At 42.4% G+C, this 21,754-nt stretch overlaps 1 protein-coding gene across 1 annotated transcript in view; it reads left to right on the forward strand.

The window, feature by feature from the left end:
• LOC144828091 (uncharacterized) overlaps positions 1 to 21,497 on the forward strand; it is a 73,159-nt gene extending 51,662 nt beyond the window's left edge. The window contains exons 4-5 of the mRNA XM_078686220.1: positions 19,564 to 19,726; positions 20,954 to 21,497. Of these exons, the coding sequence (XP_078542346.1) occupies positions 19,564 to 19,726; positions 20,954 to 21,129 (339 nt within the window). The 3' untranslated portion in view covers positions 21,130 to 21,497. The remainder of the gene's footprint in view (positions 1 to 19,563; positions 19,727 to 20,953) is intronic.
• Positions 21,498 to 21,754: the final 257 nt, after the last annotated feature.

Consider the following 21,754-nt stretch of genomic DNA (forward strand, 5'->3'; position numbering starts at 1 on the left):
ACAAGACCTTGAAGGGTATGATTGGGAGCCTGCCAGAGGAATTGAGGTGGAAATGGGACATCCTCCTCCCTTGCCTGCTGTTTTCATACCGCGAGTTACCACAGAAGGGAGTAGGGTTCAGCCCCTTCGAACTGCTCTATGGCCATCCCGTTCGGGGGCCCCTCAGCCTTGTTAAGGAGGGGTGGGAGAAGACTTCGAAGAAGCTTCCCCGTGATGTCGTCAGCTACACGTTGGCATTCGGCAGCCAGATGGCCAAGCTGTGGAAGGAAGCATCAGACAACTTGGAGGCTAGCCAAGCCGTCATGAAGGAGTGGTATGACCGCAACACTCGGACGGTGGAGTTGGACGCTGGACAGAAGGTGTGGGTCATGTAGCCTGGGGAGCTTAGTGCCCTCCAGGACCGGTGGACTGGTCCGTACAAGATTGTTGAGCGTCGAGGCCAGACCACCTACGTCGTGGATTTGAAGACCCCCCGTCAGCCCCATCGGGTGCTCCACGTCAACCGCCTGAAGCCTCACCATGAGCGATCAGAGCATGCTCTCCTCATGGTGACGGATGGGAGCGAGGAGGAGGAGAGTGAGCCTCTTCCTGACCTTCTGGCGGCCCAGGAGAAGGATGGTTAAGTGGAGGGAGTTGTACTCTCCCCATCCTTGACCCCAGAGCAACAGAGCGACTGCCACCAGGTATTGGCGCAGCACGCCTCGTTGTTCTCCCTCAAACCTGGAATTACACATGTGTGTACCCATGATGTGGACACAGGGGACAGTTCGCCAGTAAAAACCAAGTCTTACTGGCTGTCCGAGAAAGTGAAGAACAGCATCCAGGGTGAGGTGGCCAAAATGCTGGAGCTGGGGGTGATCGAACCCTCCAGCAGCCCGTGGGCTAGTCCGGTCGTGTTGGTGCCGAAAGCGGCCCCACCGGGCACCACACCAGAACTTCGGTTCTGTGTGGACTATCGGGGATTGAACTCTGTCACCAAGACAGATGCTCACCCGATCCCATGGGTGGATGAGCTGATTGACCGGCTGGGAGCAGCCAAGTACCTCAGCACCATCGACTTGACATCAGGGTACTGGCAGATTGCCATGGCCGATGGAGCGAAGGAGAAGACAGCGTTCTCCACCCCCGAGGGCCACTTCCAATTCAGAGTGATGCCCTTCGGGCTCAAGAAAGCTCCGGCCACCTTCCAGCGGTTGGTGAACCAGGTGGTGTCTGGCCTGGAGTCCTTCTCAGCGGCGTACCTGGATGACATAGCTGTCTACAGTAGCACCTGGGAAGACCATCTGCAGCATCTCCAGGAGGTGCTGCAGGCTCTGCAACGCGCTGGCCTCACCATCAAGGCTAGCAAGTGCCAGATTAGACAGGGATCTGTCGTGTACCTGGGACACCTGGTGGGCGGGGGTAAGGTGCAACCCCTCCAGGCCAAAATTGAGACCATCATGGCCTGGGAGCCCCCTAAAACCCAAACTGAGGTCCGAGCTTTCCTCGGCCTCACAGGATACTACCGCAGGTTCGTCAAGGGATATGGTACCATCGTAGCCCCCTTGACTGAGCTAAAGTCCAAGAAGCAGCCCCACAAGACGGATGGTCTTGCGGGGCTGCTGGATGGCTGCTTGCCAGGAGGCATTCGAAACACTGAAGCGCGCGATGTGCACAGCTTCGGTGCTGGCCACTCCTGACTTCCAGAAAGAATTCATCGTGCAGACGGATGCCTCAGAGCATCTGTGGCCAAATCAAAAAAAAATAAACAAGTACAGTCTCCTGTGCTTGTTTTCTTTAATTCCCTGGGCGGGTAAGGTCCCATGTTTTTTTTTTTTACAGAGTTTTATATAGCGCGAACTTGACCCGAATCGGGTATCAAAGCGCTTTACATAGCACCAGTTGTATTACTTGAGGGCACATTAATTTTTGTATATGCATATAGGTCAGAGGTGTACGTGGCCCACTTCCCAAGGATGAGCCAACCCTGATGTCCCCATTTCCCGGGGCCCAGCTTTATAAAATATTGAGAGGGCAGCACATAGGCCCCTTACCGTTTTCAGCCTCGGACTCCATCTTCTGGGGTACAGATAAAGGTAAGGAGGGTGAGGGGGCACGCAGACCCCCTCCCCGGGCTGATTCAAGCCCTAGGGACCCCGTTCCCAATGGCCCGGCACTGTTACTAATGGGGAATAACTATACCTTGTGCCCTAAGGCAACTATAACTCGCAAGGTCACCATGCACCTCACATTTTACTTCACTTGTGACATCTTCTCTGATACTATTGATAATATCAGTGCAACTTTTGCTGTCAAATTGTTGATGAGATAACAGTTCATGGCTGGGTTGAGTTATAATTACCTTAGGCACAAGTTATAGTTACTTGAGATAACTCTAGCTATAACTGCTGAATTTCTATGGTTTTGAGTGTGGAAAATCTGAACCTAACTGTAATCTCCCTATAACCTTTGGTTTTTAATGAATATATATACCCAATCTACCTTTACCTAAAGCTCTCCCATTTAGTAATAACTATTACCTGTTTTCCAGCCACTCACTCCCATCCCTCCCACGGGTAGTAAAAAATTATAGTTGTATGTGTAGGGCAAAGATCTTGTAGTAAAGATAAGAGAGGTGGAGGCAGAGGTCTTTAGACAAAGGTTTTGGGATAAGCATTTTGCAGTATGTTGCAGTTTGTTAATAAGTTCCTGATTGACTCTGTTAATCACATGTATGAAATTTACTTTTTCTTCCAGTTAACACTCCAGCAGGAACTAGCCATTGTACATTGTATGTATACTACCATCACTCAAAGGGAGGTGACAATGAGCAACATGGTTGTGACTGCTGACACTCTGGATAGCATCTTGACGGACTCGGTAAGCAACAGGTTCTCACCGACAGATGTTGATCGTTCATTCAGTCTTGGAAAACCTCAGAACCTTCAGGGCAAAGCAGAATTACTTCTGATCATTCAGTCAGAACTTTGGTATTCCAGATAGTTCCATCATGGTCTGCAGCCGGTATGGAAACTAGCAGTGTTGCGATTGAATGGTTAACAGGGTTATACAGATGGCTCTCTCAAAGTATCTGAAAATTTTTGCACAGGATGATCAACTTGTCGCCACAATGGATGTGAGTAGAGAGCCTGGCAGAAGTAGTGCATGGGAGACGCAATGGGGCACAAAAAAAAACAAGATATTACTGACATGAAAAAGTCTAATCAGTTACCCAAAGGAAATAGAAGGGATTTTGTTGGATTGGGGGTATCATGGGAGTTACAAGAAATATAGCAGCTCTTATAACGAGAACACTGTCTTAGTTTTACAGTGGGTGGGAATGTAGAAATCAACAGAACTATATATCAGAATATTACATATAGAATATCATTTGACAGAGGCAATATGGCGGCCGCCAGCTCAGTCCTGTGAGATGGTAGCCCTGTCCTCCTACACCCGTGAAGAAGATGTGCTGTGGATAGTGAGAGGACGAGAGGGTGAAAGTGGGTATGAGCACTTACCGAGGTGTGCGAAGCTCAGTCCTGGTACTATTGGCATGTTCAGGTTATCTCAGCAAAATCCGACTTGGATACATTGTAGCCGCAAGGGGCCGGGCGTAGACGCCGAGAAGCAGCAACTGTTGCAGGCAAAACTACTGGAGAGTCGAGAACAGGATATCGCAGAACACCGATAATGCCGCCTAAAGGAGCTAGAGGGAAAGCCTGGCTTTGGTGCTACCGCTGCTGCTACAGTGGCAGCCGTTGGAACTGTCTCTGGAATGGTAGGAAAAACCGCGGAGCCGCTGAGCCGTAAGAAAGCCTCTAATCTCAATGGTAAAACAAATAAAGGCGAGAGCTGTGCCCGTGGTAACTCTACAGGCATGGTCAGTCCCGCAAAATGCACTATCCCGCAAATGTTCTCACAAGGCAAAGGTGGGAAGAGTGGGAAAACGGGGATCCAGGGTGTTCCGAATCCCCAAACAGACAAGCTCCTAGGAACATTGGGTGTTGAAGCTGTTGTTGGTTCCCCCGGTCATCATGAAGGAGAGTTCAGGTGCTCAGCAGATTTCTCTGTATGACGCTGTTGCCGTGGACAATTTAATATCTGGCAGCAATATGGATCTGGCTAACGGCGCTGGTAAAAAGGATGGGCGCAATCCTGCAGGAGTGAACAACAGTGGGGTGAACCCCTGGAACTGGGTTGCCAAGATACTGAACCAGTTGTACCACAGAAGCTTTGTAATGATAAGAACATTGTGGTTAGAAGCGAAAATGGCTCGGTTGGCTAGGCTGGGGCTCTTAATAGGACAGAGTCACACAGTCTAGATTCACTAACGAAGGAGGCGGAGTTGGTGGATCTTGTGGATAAGTTCTTGTCATTATCAGAACATTCTGATATATCCAGTGAGGAGATGATGAGAAATGGGAAAACGCATATGGCTCAACATTGGGATGAACTGAGTGAGCATAGTACTACACCCCCTGAGGATACGGAAAGGGATTCATCGGAGGGGAGCCCCCAGACAATGAGGACGAAAAGGGCTTTGACAGAGGAGTCTTGCTACTTTGCCAATTCCTCTTTACCGGTGCAAAAGTCAATGGTTAGAACCCCGGATAAATCTGACCCCTCTGTGGTGCGTAGAACACTAGAGTCATCAGAAGAGGTATCCTTGAGTCTTATATATCGAACAGTGATTACTCACAGGGAGGAAACGTGATTAGAAAGCCAAAGGACACAGAATGTCTGTCGTAAATTACAAAATTCAGTACGCGTATCGCCAAGACTTGCTCAGAGTTTACTGCAAGAATTACCGAGGCAGAAGCCTGTATTTTGTATTTGGAGGATAAACTAGCTTCACAAAAGATGATGCTATGGAAACTTATTGATTTGGAGAACAGAGCTCGGCGGAACAATCTGCGAGTCTTCCAAATTCCTGAGGGGGTTGAAGGACAGGACCCTCGTAAATTTAATATTGAATTGTTTACTGAGGCGTTTCCAGAATGAGCTCAATGGGACTGGCAGACAGAGGATTCAGAGGGCTCACCGTTTTTCCTTTTCTGTCCGGGCCCGGCCAGGTCAGTCGGCAGAAGTGGCTAAACCAAGGGCCATACTGATTTAATTTAACAACTTTTTGGCACGAGAAGCAGTTTCCGATCTTGCCCGTCTCGATAGGAAAAGAGTTGGCAAGGGGGTTGAATTTTTTGTTAGGCCAGATTACGGCCATCAGACGGTAGAGAAACACTGGCAATTACCTCAGCTTATTCTACCATTTCAAACTAAGGGGGCCCAAGCTTTCTTACTACAACCAGCCAAACTTAAAATCATCCATAAAGGGAATACTAGGTTTTTCACCTCTGAAATTTTGACGAAAGAGTTTCTGCAAACCCTCAAAGAAGGATAAGGAGGGATTAGGCTTATAGAATTATTATCAAATTTGCAGCTTCCTTTTGTGCTCTTATGCCTAATTATTTGCATAACTCTTGTTTATCAAGTTGTATACCCCCCAGCTGTTGCAACAGGTTATGTCATGGGGGAAGAGAATGAGTATGCATACTGTCTGTGGCCTATTGATCTGTAGGTTAATGTTTTTTTTGTTAGGTTCAATTGTTGGGGGACTTCACGGGTGTGGGAGGGACTTTTGGGTGTAGGGAGCATGTCACCGCTAGGACTAACAGTCCTAAAGCCTCGAGGTAGTGGGGCTGTGGGGTGTGCTGTTGGGGTGGTGTTGGGGGTGAGGGTGGTGGAGAGGGTAAGGAGGAGGGTGGGGGGTAAAAGTAAAAGAAAAAGGAAGATTCATAGCAGCAAATAAAAGTACAGAGGGTTAAAAGGTTTGCGTATAGGCCTGTAGGTATGGCAACCTTGAATTTATGGCAAATTTAGGCCTTCGAATATGCACACTGAATGTGTGCCGGTTAAATAATTATAATAAAAGGCAGAGGGTCTCCAGAGAGCTTCGGGTGGTTCAGCCCGATGTGGTGTATCCACATCGGGCTGATTTTGGGCCATTGTGGAATGTAGGACAGGAGGGGTTATATTTACCCTCTGTACAATATACGGCTCTAACCTTGATGAAGCCCCAATATTGGAATATTTGAATGGGGAGCTTGCTACATGGCCCATTCTGTTATTCTTGTGTGGGGATCTTAATATAAATTTGACCTCCGAAGCTTTTCAAAATTGGAGGCGAAACTGTACAGGTAGGAAACCCCGGGTCATCAAGGCTCTATTTCAATTACTAAATCTGTGTATAGCCAAGGGTGACCTTGGACCATGCACTTGTGGTAGTTGAAATCCTGGACCTTGCTCGGTGTGTAGCCCCGAGAACGTTTACATTTGACAGGAAGCATTTGATGGATGAAAAATGTATTGAACACATGAAGGTGTGGATAAAGGAATTTTTGCAAATTAATAGACATTCCGCTTCCTGAGGGACTGTATGGGATACATCCAAAGCTGGATTTAGAGGGGAAACACAGAGCCTTGGGTATTTAAAATGTAAATTAGTGAAACAGGCATTGCAGGTTTTTTATGATGAGCTTAAGATTGTCGAAGAGGAATTAGTTAACGGGTTAGCTGCAGGATATAACACCACACCACTTCAGAATAATCTAGCGAGATGTAAGGCCAAAATTAATCTAGAATGGAGCAAGGAGAGCGCCACAAAATATCAAACATATAGAAAATAGTGTCATGAGTATGGCGAGGCCACGGGCCGATGTTTAGCCTAGAAATTGCAAATATAAGAGGACGAATAAAGAACGGATGGGGTTATTGTGTCTGATCCCTAGAAAATTCTTATAGTGTTTCATGATTTTTATACAGAATTATATACAGAGAACGATACTGGGGGCCTTTCTCCGACAGATATGGGACTTCCAGCCACTTTATGGGGCAAATTGGCTCAAACGGATGTTGAACCTATTAGGATGGGGGAATTAGAGCAGGCCATAAATTCTCTTGCAGTAGGGAAAGCTGCGGGACCAGACAGACCCCCCTTGGAAGTATTTAAGATCTTTTTTCAGGAGATAAAAAATTATATGCTTAACGTTTATCAAACTTCACAAAAAGGGGAGATTCCACGAACCTGGTCCGAGGCCAATATTTGTGTGTTGAAGAAAAAGTGGAAACCATCTGAATTATCGGGGTCTTATCATCCAATCTCTCTTCTTAATGCCAATGGTAAAATCTATGCAAAAATCTTTGCCACACGGTTGGCAAAAATTATACCATCAATAGTATTGTTAAAACAACACAGTTTTATACCTGGGAGAGGGACCGTAGACCATGTGCGTAGAGTAATTACTCTCCAAGATATCGTACAGGTAGAATCTCGAGAACTTGGCCTGATTTTACTCAATGCCGAAAAGGCGCTCAACCGGGTTTTGTGGCATTTCCTCTCATGGGGACTGCAACACATGGGTTTCGGGCAGGGCTATATACGTGCTTTAAACGCCCTTTATCATCTCCCCTCAGTGAAAAAATGCTCAATGGGATATCACTCAGAGACCATCGCGATTTCTAGAGGCACGAGACAAGGCTGTCCTTGTTCACCACTTTTAGCTACGCTGTATATTAACCCTTTTGTTCTTATGCTAGAACAAAGTAGAAAGATTTTGCCTTGTAAAGTACAACAAGAACAGTATTCTGTAATGGTTTATGCCAATGATATAGCGATTGTTACTTGTAATCCCTGTCTCGCTATACCTGAAATAGAATCCCTGGCGCAGACTTTTGGGGCACTTTCTGGGTATAAACTTAATACTGCTAAAACCTAAATTTTATGTACAAGTCAAGCAATGGATGGGGATGCTAGGTGTGTTAAGGAAGCTATCTATCTGGGTATTAAGATCCGTACCTCTGTTAAAGAGATCATTGAGGTTAATTGGGGCGATATTATTTGGGGAGTAAAATGCTCACTTGAAAGGTAGGAGAATCTCCATCTGTCAATAGTGGCAGAGCTAACGTTCTGAAAATGAATGTCTTACCGCGAGTTATGTATTTTTTTAGGGCTGTGCCGCTGGAGGTATCCTATAAGCAAATTCAATATTTACATATTTACAATCTCTCTGTAGTAAGTTTATTTGGGCTCCTTGGAAACCTCGTAGGGCTGCTCGATATATGACTCCTTCTTGAGAAAGAGGAGGATGGTCTATCCCTGACTTTGCTTTGTATTACTGTTCCTGTATTTTGGTTAATGCACGTATTTTACGTACTGGAGAAGAGATTAGTAATCTGGCCAAAGCCCCCTCAATTTATCAGATGATTCTAGGGTCAAAGGTCAAGCATTGCCTATTCAAAAGAGTGGACAGCAGTTATTTTAAAAGAACGCACTTCAAGGTATTAAATGCTGTGTTTAAAGTCTGGAAGACTGTACGGAAAAGCTTAGAGATTCCAGTACTTTCCATGTATACCCCCACTAATGCCACAGGAGTGCTGCCCCCGATCTTCTGCGACCAGGTGGCCTTAGGCTTGAGAAGGAAGGGGATTACCTGACTTGGCGACTTATATCATGATGATGGGAGATTACACTTATTTGCGGAGTTGGCGGATGAATTCCATCTACCCATAACTCAATTTTTTAAATACTTACAAGTAAGGGACTTTCTGGGAAAACACCCTATTTGCATTATGAAGTTTAAAATTGTAGAATCTATTAGACAGCAGGGAAAAATCGAGCTAATTTATAAAACACTGTTAGAGGGCAGAACGGATGATCTAGAAAAATATAATATGAGATGGAGAACATGGTTGGAGAACCCTGAAATCTCATTGGAAAAATCTATTGATTTGACAGGGAGGATCTTTCCTGCAGCCAGCCTTAAAAGTCATCATCATAAAATGTTATTCAATTTGTATTATACCCCTCTTAAAATGATGAAGTGGGGGGTCAGCATGGTGGGAAGTGTTGCCGCTGTGGAAAGGATAGTGCAGACATTGTGCACGTGTTTTTTGCATGTGCGGTATTGGACACTCTGATAGAATTTATAGAGAGGTTTTTGTCAGAAATAACCGGGGACTGTGTTAAAATTTCTCAGTCTATGATGTTGCTTGGTATTGGGGAAGATTTCCGCCAGGGGCAGCTACTATATGAACACCGTTATCCTATTTTTATGGCCACGGTGGTTGCTCAGTTGGCAATTGCCTCACTTTAGCTACAGCAAGAGGCTCCGCCCTTTGAGATGTGGCGGGCCAAGTTTCTCAATGAGTACCACATGGAATACAGTTTATATCCTGTTAAAGGATATAGAAAAAGGAGATTAGGGTTAATGATTTGGGGGTGGTGAGGGAGGGGGAACATCCTTTACGACGCGGATGTTACCCCGCAGTACCATTACAACGTGTATTTTAGAACGCAAGTTGTAACCACGACTTGCGCTGGAGGGCGCTAAAGGACAAGGAATAGTAGATTTACTATTCCAACACCTTCCCTACTGTACATAGGCTGGTGTTGGAATAGTAAATTAAACTATTCCTAAGTCCACACCCCTACAGCGCAAGTCGTGGTAACTACTTGCGTTGTAAAATACGCGTTGTAACAGTACGCGTGGTAATACCACGCGTCGTAACAACGTACATCCATGAGGGAGTATATGACGGGGTAATTAAGTCTATTATGTATCATATAGTTTGTACTTCATGTTAACTTGATGTCGAGGGCATTGGTTAGGATTGGGGCTTAAAATGGGCAATGATGGAAGTCTTGATGTATGTGTTCAGTTATGTATTATTTATTTTGCTACTATGTAATTCTAATAAAATTTAAAAAATAGTCGATCATTTGACATAAATATCATGTCCTAAATGTGGCAATAATGTTTATGAACAATGTTTAGTACAGAGTATTATGTCAGTCAATATTCTGACCATGCTATTCAGGTACAACACCTTCAATAGAATTTGACAAAGGATGACAAATTTAATAAAATAAGGGCTGTTAGCAGGAAAATCAGTAGCGCTCAGACAGGCTGATGTACCGTATGAAAATCCAGTATGTATGGCCACATGTTGACCTTGCACTTGGGGCCGTTCATTGAAGGCAGAGCAGAAAAACTCTATGTGCAGTACTGCATTGACACCAGCTGCAACTGTGTCATAACATTATGTCAGATGGACCTATATGATAGATTAGGTGCTAGTTCAGCTGTGTCTGCAGCAAGAAGTTACATTTGATTTCACAGAGTTTGAAATTCAGCGATAGTATTTCTATTTCAATTAAACTGCAAACACTTAACGTAACACTGTATCCATACACATTATTTTTAAAATGGCCTTATTAACTAAGTAAGTTTAAGTAAGTCCATTTTATTTGTAAAGTGCATAGTTAATTAAAACCATTGCACAGATAAAAAATTAATTAACTATAAAATATGGCATGTTCCAAACAGTTTTGTTATGTACACACCGGTTTCTCATGTATTTCCATTAAGAATTCTTTAGGAAGGAGTAAAATGCAATGTGCTGATCTTTTTAACTACCATCTCTGATACTATTGTGGGTGCAATATTCAATTATTCCCTTTTAATAGTTTTAGTAAGGAGTTTCTCTGCTGTTAGCACTCAAAAGACAACAGTTAATTTTGTGTTATCTAGTGTTTGAATGTTATGTTTTTTATCATTCCAGGTCCTTTAGTTTGGTGTAGTAGTACTTTAGAGTTGATAGTGATGAATTATTATATTGATATTAGGGTGTGTCCTGAGGAAGAAAGAAATAGTGTGCCTTAAATGGTCTGCCTGTAGAAAATGAGTGTACTCAACATCATTATGCAATGCACATTAGGGTAAGCATGACACTCTCATACTTTTGTAGGGAAATCTGACACCACCAGCTAAACTATAACCTGCATCTACACTGCACTTCCATACCACACTTTCACTACCTACATCGTAAATGAAACCTACATCCCAATGTTTGCTGTTCTACACTCCTGCATCACAAAAGACATCAGTTACAACTAGCTAGCATATACTTCTTTCCTAGAGTTCAATTACACTCTTTAAATCAGGAGTCTCAAACCTTCCCTGAGCTACTGTCTAATATAGGAATTTTATAAATGCACACAGAGACCAAATAACTTAAACACTGCCCCTAGAGTACCCTTAAGTTCTTCATTCCAGATACAGGGAGCATAAAGTATTAATAGAACAGGAGCTGTAACGCAAAGGTTTACAATTGGGGTCCCTGAGGATCAGTGGTGTCCCTTTGCTCTTGAAACACCTAAATAGTGAGATGAGTATAAGAGAGGAAGATAAATAAAACAAAAAGAAAGAATGACAAAATAAAGAAAGAAATCAGGAAAGAAAAACAGAAAGAAAGGAAGAAAGAAAGAAAGAAAGAAAGAAAGAAAGAAAGAAAGAAAGAAAGAAAGAAAGAAAGAAAGAAAGAGAAATATAGGAAAAGAAATAACAAAATAAAGGAAAAAAACAACGAGGACAAAATACCCAGAGAAAAGAGTCAAATGCAGGAAATGAAGGAAGAAAGCAATTAAGAAGACATGAAAGACGAAGAAACAAACTAGGAAAGGTTGAATGAAAATACAGGAAGAAAGAAGGCATGGTAAAAAAGAAGTACGCAAAAGAATGAAGAGCACAACAGAGAAAGAATAAAGTAAGAAGGTGAGAGAAAGAAAAAGACAGCGAGAAAACATTGGAAGGAAAGAAAGAAAAAAAATAAGAGAAAAAAAGTAGAAGAAAACAGAAGGGAGAAGATCAGATCAGAGGTGGAATTAAGAAAAGATCCTTGTGGATGAAGAAAGGAGAACAAGAAAGAAACAGAACAATAAGTAATAACACCAAAAGGAGAAATACAGAAAAAGAATAACAGGGGAGGGAAGATGAAGGCAGAGAAAACAGATAAGACTGAAAAAAAGAAGGGAGAGAAGGAAACAACCAGCGAAAGAAAAACATTGAGAAAGATGGAGATAGGACAAAAGAAAAGAAAGAGAGAAGGAGGGAAATTAAGAGAGAGTAGAAGAAAGAATAATAAACGAAGAAAAAAGAAAAACAGAAATTGGAGAAAAAAGAAAAAATTAAAGAAGAAAGGAAAGAATTACTGAGAGACACAAGATTGAAAAAGAGAAGAAAGAAATAGTAAGAAAGATACAAAGAACTGGAAAATGGAGGAAAAATTGAAAATAGAGGTTGAAATGAGAAAAAAAGAAAGAAAAATATCAAGAACAATATTAAGCCAATAAGAAAAAAAGAAAGAGAACTGAAAAAGAATGCACAACAAAGGAGGGAAGGAAAGAGATAGTGTAAACAAATAGGGGGGAAGCGGGAAAGAGGGAAAAATAAAGAAAGAGGACAGCAAGAAAGAGAGAATAAAATACATTGAGAAATGAAAGAGAGACATAAAAACAAGGAAAACAGAAAGACATGTAAAATGAGGCTAGAAAGAAGTAGAAAACGTAGAAATTATTTTCAGAAAAGGGTAGTCTGCATCCTCAAGCACTGTCAGCGTTTGAGTAAATCATAGGAACGGGAGCTGTGTTTTAAATAGCTGTGTTATCAGGTGGGCACCTGTATATTCTCAAGCTTGTTGACAGGCAATTATCATATGTGAGCTACTCAATGGCAGTCTGCGAGCTACTAGTAACATGTGATTGATTAGTTGGAGACCATTGCTTTTAATCCACCAATAGGAAACACGCCACTTCCTACTCTTTAAGTCTCGCTTACTTCTGTAACTACATTCCACCTCCTTCGGAGCCCTACATTAACACCTGCACCAGACATTCTATATGTTTTTTTTTTTTAAAACATATTTTATTAGGTTTTCATGCAATGCACAAACAATTCACCGATACATGCAACTTCATTACCTTAGTCTCGCAACACTTGACCAATAATTGTATCCCCATCCGGATTTTGTCTCGCCCCGCCAAGTCTGTGTTAGTCCATCCATTTGTTCCACATATAGAGTGAGGCCTTTCTAATAGCAAGAGTTATATCCTAGTGAACCCGAGACACAGTTCTACAGGGCTAAATTGTGTTGCTCTGAGCCTATTCAGGCACTGTCAGCCTCTATGTTTCAGCTCGGATTAAAACAAACAAAATCCCCCCCTTCAACTCAAACTCCCCGCCCTCTACCCCCCGAACCCTACCACCTACCTCCCCTCAGACATGTCGCTTTCCCTAGCCGCGCATGTAATGCTCATAATGTGTTCTGCATACTCCACCCTAGTCCTATGTCAGTAGCCCACATCTCTGCCGGAGGGACACTCCCACTTCCACGCTTGCTCCTCCCATTCTCTCAACTCACTACCTGTTGTTGCAGTCTCATATAATAAAGAGGGCACCCATAGCCGGCGAGGTCAGTCATCATCCTCAGTCGGATTCTTGAGCAAATCCACCAACGCCACCCAGGCTCTCACCGACTCCCAGAATTTGCCGTTGTCAGTCCTCCGAGCTAATTGGAGGCGGAGCGTCCCCTCGCAATCCGCCCACTTAGTAAAGTCACTTAGCTAGCGTGCAACGCTAGGGGCCGTGGCCGCCTTCCAATGGCTAGTGATTTCACGCTTGGCTAGAACTAACCCCAGGTCCAGGAACTTACTGGTGGTTTAGTTGTGGGAAGTGTGGGGGAACCAGTGCAACAGGCATACCCCTGGAGTATTCTGCAGGTCCCTCTCCGTCACCTCCATCAGTTTGGCCAGTACCTCTCCCCAGAATCCCCGAAGCAGCGGACAATCCCAGAACATGTGTATGCATACCGCACCCTCCAGTCTGCATTGTGGGCAGGTAGCGTGGGAGCCAAAAAACTTTGTGAGGCGTAAGATACGCCCGATGAAACACATAAAATTGAATACGTTGGAATCTCGCGTTTCGGGAACACTTCCAGGCCCGTTCCATTAACAATTCCCAAGGTTTCTCCTCTATAGGCGTTCCCAGGTCAGTTTCCCACTTAATACGCAGTCCCTCCAGAGGTGTCCTCAAGCCCTGGATCAACCTCCGATACAAGCACGTCACCACCTTGATCCTACCTACAGAGGTGACCACATACTGGCAGGGAAGGAAGACCCGTGGTTTCGCTAACCCTTTTTTCCAGTGCTTGCGCACAGCAGCTGTTAATCCCGTGTGCAAGAGAAAGTCCTGAGCAGGCAGTTCGTGCCTCTGCATGAGGTCTTGAAATGGTAAAAGTGCACCATCTTCATACAGATCTCCAATGGAGGAGATCCCCGATTCCTCCCAGTCATGTAGCCGCTGTCAATCTCCTCCATGGGGGAGCTCCTCACAGAACCACACCGGGATCTCAGGGACATATGCCGGACCCCTTTATTGCGTCGTATAGCCCTATACCAACATTGCCTCAGGACCCATAGATCCCTGGATACCTCACGTTCCCGCATAGGGAACGGTAGCAAAATCCGACTCAAGTGATGAAGCTCTAGGTCCCTTCTTCTCTGGTTTGTCTCCATTCCCATCTTCCCTGCCAGCCGTTGTGTGAGCCATTGGAACTGGGCTGCATTGTAGTAAGATAGACATACACTAGATAGTACATATGTCCTTTATCCAGCCGGACAGGAGTTTATTTTTGCAATATTATGTATTGGTTCATATGACAAACATTTATACACAAGTGGGCACAACCTGTGACCCACAAAGAACAAGACAAAACAAGTGAAAGCAAATTATGTAAGGACGTTCAAGGCGGTCTGTACTAGTATTCAGTTTTTTACAGACTTAAATTCATTTTAGCAAACCATTGTAAAGCATAATGTGACTTTGCAGCAAACATATGGTGCTTTTAAGGTCGACGACGTTTCGATGCAATCTAGAATACATGCATCATCATCAGGACAAAAAATTATATAAACATTTCATGTTTGTCTTGAGAACATATTCATAGCCTCTATGACATATTTACATAATGGCTGCGTGGGGACACGTGAGTTTCCGATAAAACAGGCATGAATTCGGGTGTGTACTTCACCGAATTGTAATTATCTATTCATGTTGGTGCACCGCATTGGGTGAAATAAAAAAGTATTGTTACAGAGTCCGATGTGTACGTGCACGGCAGCGCAATGCTCCGGCGTTAAAGGGTTTTGATAGCGTCTTGCTCGATGGCACGACGGATGGGGTTCTGGCAGTGATGGCAGTGAAGCTATCAAAACCCTTTAACGCTGGAGCATTGCGCTGCCGTGCACGTACACATCGGACTCTGTAACAATACTTTTTTATTTCACCCAATGCGGTGCACCAACATGAATAGATAATTACAATTCGGTGAAGTACACACCCGAATTCATGCCTGTTTTATCGGAAACTCACGTGTCCCCACGCAGCCATTATGTAAATATGTCATAGAGGCTATGAATATGTTCTCAAGACAAACATGAAATGTTTATATAATTTTTTGTCCTGATGATGATGCATGTATTCTAGATTGCATCGAAACGTCGTTGACCTTAAAAGCACCATATGTTTGCTGCAAAGTCACATTATGCTTTACAATGGTTTGCTAAAATGAATTTAAGTCTGTAAAAAACTGAATACTAGTACAGACCGCCTTGAACGTCCTTACATAATTTGCTTTCACTTGTTTTGTCTTGTTCTTTGTGGGTCACAGGTTGTGCCCACTTGTGTATAAATGTTTGTCATATGAACCAATACATAATATTCCAAAAATATTATTATTATTATTATTATTACTGAGTTTTATATAGCGCCTGGTTACCCTTGGGCATCCCCGCGCTTATCCAGAGAGGTAACGCCACCCTACTAGGCACAGAAAATTAGGCAGGAAAGAGATAGGTTTTTAAAAGTTTACGGAAACGTAAAAAACTCGGTTCCGAACGCAAGTAAAAAGGGAGAGAGTTCCACAGGGTGGCCACGTTTATGGAGAACCTTCTACCACCAGTTCTTGCCTTCCTTACCCTCAAAACCTGCAATAGGTGTTGATGATCAGAATAAACTCCTGTCCGGCTGGACAAAGGACATATGTACTATCTAGTGTATGTCTATCTTATGTTTGATCCTAAAATTACTAGGGTCCTCTGTTCTGTATAATAGACTACTGCCCAAGGACCCTAGTGTTATTCCTTTTGGGTTTTCCCTTGTCTTGTGTAAATGCATTGTAGTAAGCCTCAAATCCGGCACTGCAAAGCCTCCCTCCCGACGCGGGCGCATCATGGTCGGCAGAGACACTCTTCTTCATCCCGTTCCCCACAGGAAGCTCGAAACCATGGAGTTGAATTGGGCAAAGCACTTTCCAGGTATCCATATCAGCAGGGTAACAAAGTAATAGAGTAAACGGGGGAGGGTTATCATTTTTAATAATGCCACATGCCCCGCAACCGACAAAGGCAGGGAGGCCCAGAAGTCAAGGTTACTCCTGGTTGAGCGCAGAGCCCTCCCTATGTTACCCTCAAATAAATCAACTGCCTCATGGTAAATTCTAAACCCCAGACCAGACATCCTATAATTTATACCTACATACTGACCAACAACTCCTGCACCACCACTGTCACTCTCAATACCCACCAAATCATAAGTCTCACAAACTTTACTCTATGCAGCTTATCTCAAACATAAACACAACATCCCGCACCGATACCCATAACAAATGCAACAATAAAACTGTTCTGCTTTATCTCTGATTCTATTGCAAAATAATGGTATACTTGGTTGTGATTTTTGTAACTATTAAATACATTTTTTGCATATTGTGTTCAGAGGTTTTCAATTATGAATACATCTATACATTAGAAAAACATTGATCTGGTCAAACGGAAAAAGTCATAACATCTCAAATGTTATCCACTCTATTTTTTCTGCACATTGACAGTAAAAGAAAGAGAGGTTTATTTCACAACTAAGGACAAAAGAAAGCTGTAAATACATAACTCAATTAAAAAGTAAATGAGCATTCATCAAAGTAAATATTTCTTTGTAACAATATGATGCTCAATATATATCTAGGAGAGAAACCGGTGGATTTCAACGCAGGTCTATGATTGTTTCACCTCTTTATATATTTTGCACAGCCTTTAATAAGACTATAACAAACATTAGGCCCCTGATTTAGAGGTTGGCGTACAGGTTATACCGTTGCAAATATGACGGAGTACCCTGCCCTCCAAGCTTTTGTCCACCTGCCTTATTTACAGATGGGCAGACTACAACTTTTCAATCAGTGGATTTCTTGATGGCTCAGTTGACCAAAGCCTAGAATCATTTTCTTTTGCCAATCACTGCAAAAAAACTTGCCTGTGAGGGACAGGAAAAAACAATAATGATCTCCACACCTTGGGAGAAAACTCCCAGAGTGTGGAAGTCATGAATCTTTTGTTTTTCAGAAACTGCCGCTTCATGGGTTTCTGAAAATAAAAGTTAAATAGTTGGTGAACGTCTGTCAAACCGAGGATGGCCATCCACCAAACCTTTTGTACCTTGATGGAAACCGCTGTGACAGTGGTTCCTTTCAAAGTACAGAGATGATCGCTGGGCAAGAGGTCAGCTTGAAACATAACAACTCAAATACCATTGGGGTGGCGGACGCAATGTCCTCTGACACCCTGGAGGACACTGCTTTGCCTGTCAAATACAAAATCAGGCCCCAAATTCCATATTTTCACTCCTAAAGAACTTCTGAAATATCTTAACAAAGGTAGCAATATTGTAACACCGAGAATCGGATTCTTCTTTACATTCCACAGGTAGGCAAGGGCTGAGATCACAAAATAGAGTCAATCTGTATATAACAAACTAATAGATTCAAAGGTAAAGCTCTCTCATAGATCTTGATTTGTATTTTGTAGAATGAATTGCCTATTTTAGTACCAGATTTGCACACAGAAATGTGTGTGCATGTCTGTACTGGTTTGTGTGTGTAGTTGTTTATGTGTGTGAGAAACTGAGAGAAGAGAGAGTAAGAAAGGGGATGAGAGTTCGGGGCTGCACTTATTTTAAATCATGGACTAGATTGGCAAAAACCACAGGAGGTAGGTGGTCTTTGTTTTGCAGCAGATTCTGCCAAGGCATGTGCTGGGCCTTTTGTAACAAGCATTGTAGTTGCACCCATTTCACCCCCCACACTGTGTCAAGATGCATTACACCATTTGCTAGGAGACTAGGGCCCATACAAATGAGGGAACACTTTTGTCCAGGTGTTTCTGTCAAATTACTAAGCACTGGCAAAGGCAAACTGGATCGCAGAAGATGTCTAACTCTAAGGGAAGCGGTGCAAAGGTAGCACGCCTACCGAGGCACACTTTGGGAGGTGCTATGGAGATTCTCAGAAACCCAGTCAAGCCCATGAAAATGAAGTTAAGTAATATACCCACCTCCAAATGTGTTCCGATATGCTGGCAGTACAAAACAAAACAGCAGCTTGGAAGTGCCACACATCTTTCACTGTTGTACCCTCTCTGGCCTCTGAGACTTCAGGACTTCACTAGCAAGGTCATGTTTTTATCAAGATATACAAGGAGATGAAACAACTGTAGACCTATTTCGTAACACACCACATTGTTATTAGCATGTAGTTCATGTATTATACCATTACAGTACTGTTGATTTATTGACATTGTGCTTTGTCATGTATTTCCTTGTATTTTTATCTAAGACAGTCCATCCTAATTAGAGTGTTTAAAATACATTTGTGTTAGACTTAAAATAGGTAAAATATTTGTAAATATAATCATTCAGTGTTTTTAAAGCCAGTTTACCTTTTGTTCCGCTCAAAAAGATATTGCAGTCTCTAAGGCCAGTATTGTGTTGAAAAGAGGTTAAATATTTCACAAACTCATACCCCTAGTACAGATATTTTATAAGTATAAAACACTAAGGTAATCCAGGTCTAGAGAATAGCCAAATAGAATTAATTATTTCTGATGATATATGCCCCATGCCAATACAGAAAGCGACTAGGTCGAATAGCTCGCACCTCTCAGCCTGTACCAAGCAATACATTTGGTGCACATCCTAAATGGTATCAGTCACTTTTGGATACCTCTGCAGTGCAGAAAGACATTCATTTATAAAAAAAAGAAAAGCCTTTTTGATGTGAAATTAAGTAAAGACAAGAATTTCTGATATTTTGATGGACTTATTTATTCATTCATTGGGGGTATCAATATATTTATAATTTTATTATGACCCATTTTTATCCTGTAAACTTTCTTGCTGCTAGGGGTCAAGAAATCTCAGACTACAGCCTTATTTTCAATCTGTTTTGGCAACTGCTGGTTCTACTTGGTCTATTTCAAGGAGTGATTACATTGTTGTTATTTGCTCCGCTTCTATCTTATTGATAATTGAGTCTTAGGGCCTGATTAGGAGTTTGGAGGACAGGTTTACTCCATAACAAACGTGAGGGATATCCCGACCTCCGTATTACAATTCCATTATATCCTATAGTTGGAACATGTAATATGGCGGACGGGATATCCGTCACGTTTGTGACGGCGTATCCCATCCGCCAAATTCATAATCCAGCAGTTATTGATTTGTTCAAGCATCTCCTGTTTCACAATATTCCCTCTATACCTGATCCATGGTACTTAATACTTGTTTTGGATTTGTTTTTCTCCTCTTGTTCGTCACAAATGTTCCAAATTACCAATATTTCCTATTTCTGCATATTTAGGAGAATTCGCCTGAAGTTGAAAGGATGGCTTTAATGTGTCAAATTTCTCTTACCAAGTGGATACCACAGTCAATATCTTCTAAGATTGTAAATCTGTTTACGGTGCCTTCTATTCCAGAGGAGATTGTTTTTTGGGCCATTCATCAAATGACAATTCAATACGGTAATTTGAAAAAATGCTATGTTGTTGTCAAACACTGTGCTCTGTGGCAGTCTACCGGATTCTACATTCATTTTAGGTCTGTCTGCAAATATTTTATCTGTCTATGGCTCATGTCATCACAACACTCAAATACACAGAGTGGGCTCTGAAGCATGTGGCAACATGTTCTTTCAGTTCCCTTACTCCATTGTTCTTTCAGTTCCCTTACTCCATTGCTTGTTTAAAGTATTTCTACATTTTGTACAAAACCCATAACAGTGTGGCGAATTTATGCATTTTACAGTGGTGATTGAGAATGGATCAATCACTAGCATTGCATATACAATGCAAATTGAAAGTGGAAAGAAGCCACAGGGTATATTTAAGTTATTTTCTACATATATTTGAAACTGATTGTGGCATTCAGAATAGAGTCCCATGCCCATGCCTTTGCCATTTCAGCCCGCATAGTTAAAACAATTAATTTTTTAAGGAAGTGACAATTAATTGGAAGGAAATACAACAGCACCACTATGTGTTGCAACCCCATGTCATAATGGTAATTCAAATAAGCTCTAAAACGATTACTTTCTGTACAGTGCGAATTAAAGAAACAAGCATCTCCGTGCTTATGCCATCAGAAGGCTTCAAAATATGGAACTCCAGCAAGAGGCCTTAGAAGTGAATGGTTGCATCTTAAATACAGGTCCACTGACAGCCACTTTTGAAAGATGCAAATGTATTGCTGCTATTTTGGTTATTATGTTCAAATGATACATATTGTTTTAGATTTGTTGAAATTTAGCAATTTCACATTTTAGATTCACATTTTAGCACCACATACCAGTACCAGATGTCCCTTACAGGTTTTGTTTCATTATGTCTCTTGAGGAAAAACTGTTAAAAACTGAAACAGCTCTACACCAACCAGCTACTTAACTATTAAGCCTTTATTTGTACAAGGATTTAGAATTTCTGCAAATGCAGCAACTCTGCTATAATGCCGAACTCCTTCATCACCGTCATAAAAAGGTGCGAGTGAATCCTGGGAAAAGACAATGTGAAACGTTCTTTTCCGCTTATTGCATTACGTTTTATGTTCTGCTGGGTGGAAAATATACAAAGCCATGCATCAAGATTTTTTTACAATATGTTTCATGACCAACACCAACTTTGCAGCACACTCATCATCTTAAGTTAGTATTAGTGTTTAGTTTAATTAATTGTTTGTCCTATTTTCTCTTACAGGACCGGAAATGGAACCATATCTAGATGTGATTCTCAGAACGCTCTTTCCTGTAATGAAGACTGCTTCTACAATCAACCAGAAATATTGGTTTAGCCTTGGTGTGCACCTGCGCTGGTGGAGCGGTCGGGTTTGGTTTGATGGTTGGGAGAGTGTTGGGAGAGGACACCTTTATTAAGTTCACTTTTGTAACATTTCCTGAGAGCACCCTTCATGCAAAGAGATGCAATTTCTTATGTCTGATTGGTGCAGAGAATAACAGTCCCTATTCATCCCATTGTTTTCAACAACTGATTACTTATCCGCATTAAACTTTCATTTGTGGCACAAATCAGAACTCAACTGCAACAATGGTCTGCATAATGTGTAACTCCACTACTTTCTAGTACATTTGCCAATTGGACTGGCATGCTGAGCTGCTGTGTCAAGTTTGCCATGTAATGACTGGAACACATCTCTAGTCTGTATAGTGCACCTCCGGGAAAAACCCTATTCTTTTCAGTAATAAAAAACGAAGGGCTTGATTTAGAGTTTGGTGGACAAGTTGTATCCTATTGTATGTGTAATAAGAGGGACGGGCTATCCCATCACATTTGTGACGGGATACCCATCTGCCACAGCCTGAATCAGGCCTTATGTTGTGAACTTACCTCCCTAGGAAGTGGAGCATTAAAACCTGTAGAAATTGTACATCATTTCCCAGAGGTAATTGTTCACTTCAATGGCACAGACATCTTGTTGCAACCTAGAGCTCGCAAAATTGCAAACTAGTCACCGTGTTAAGTAAAGATTTAGACTGGTGC

The sequence above is a fragment of the Lissotriton helveticus genome, chromosome 4_1 (genome assembly GCF_964261635.1).
Source record: "Lissotriton helveticus chromosome 4_1, aLisHel1.1, whole genome shotgun sequence".
NCBI lineage: Eukaryota > Metazoa > Chordata > Amphibia > Caudata > Salamandridae > Lissotriton > Lissotriton helveticus.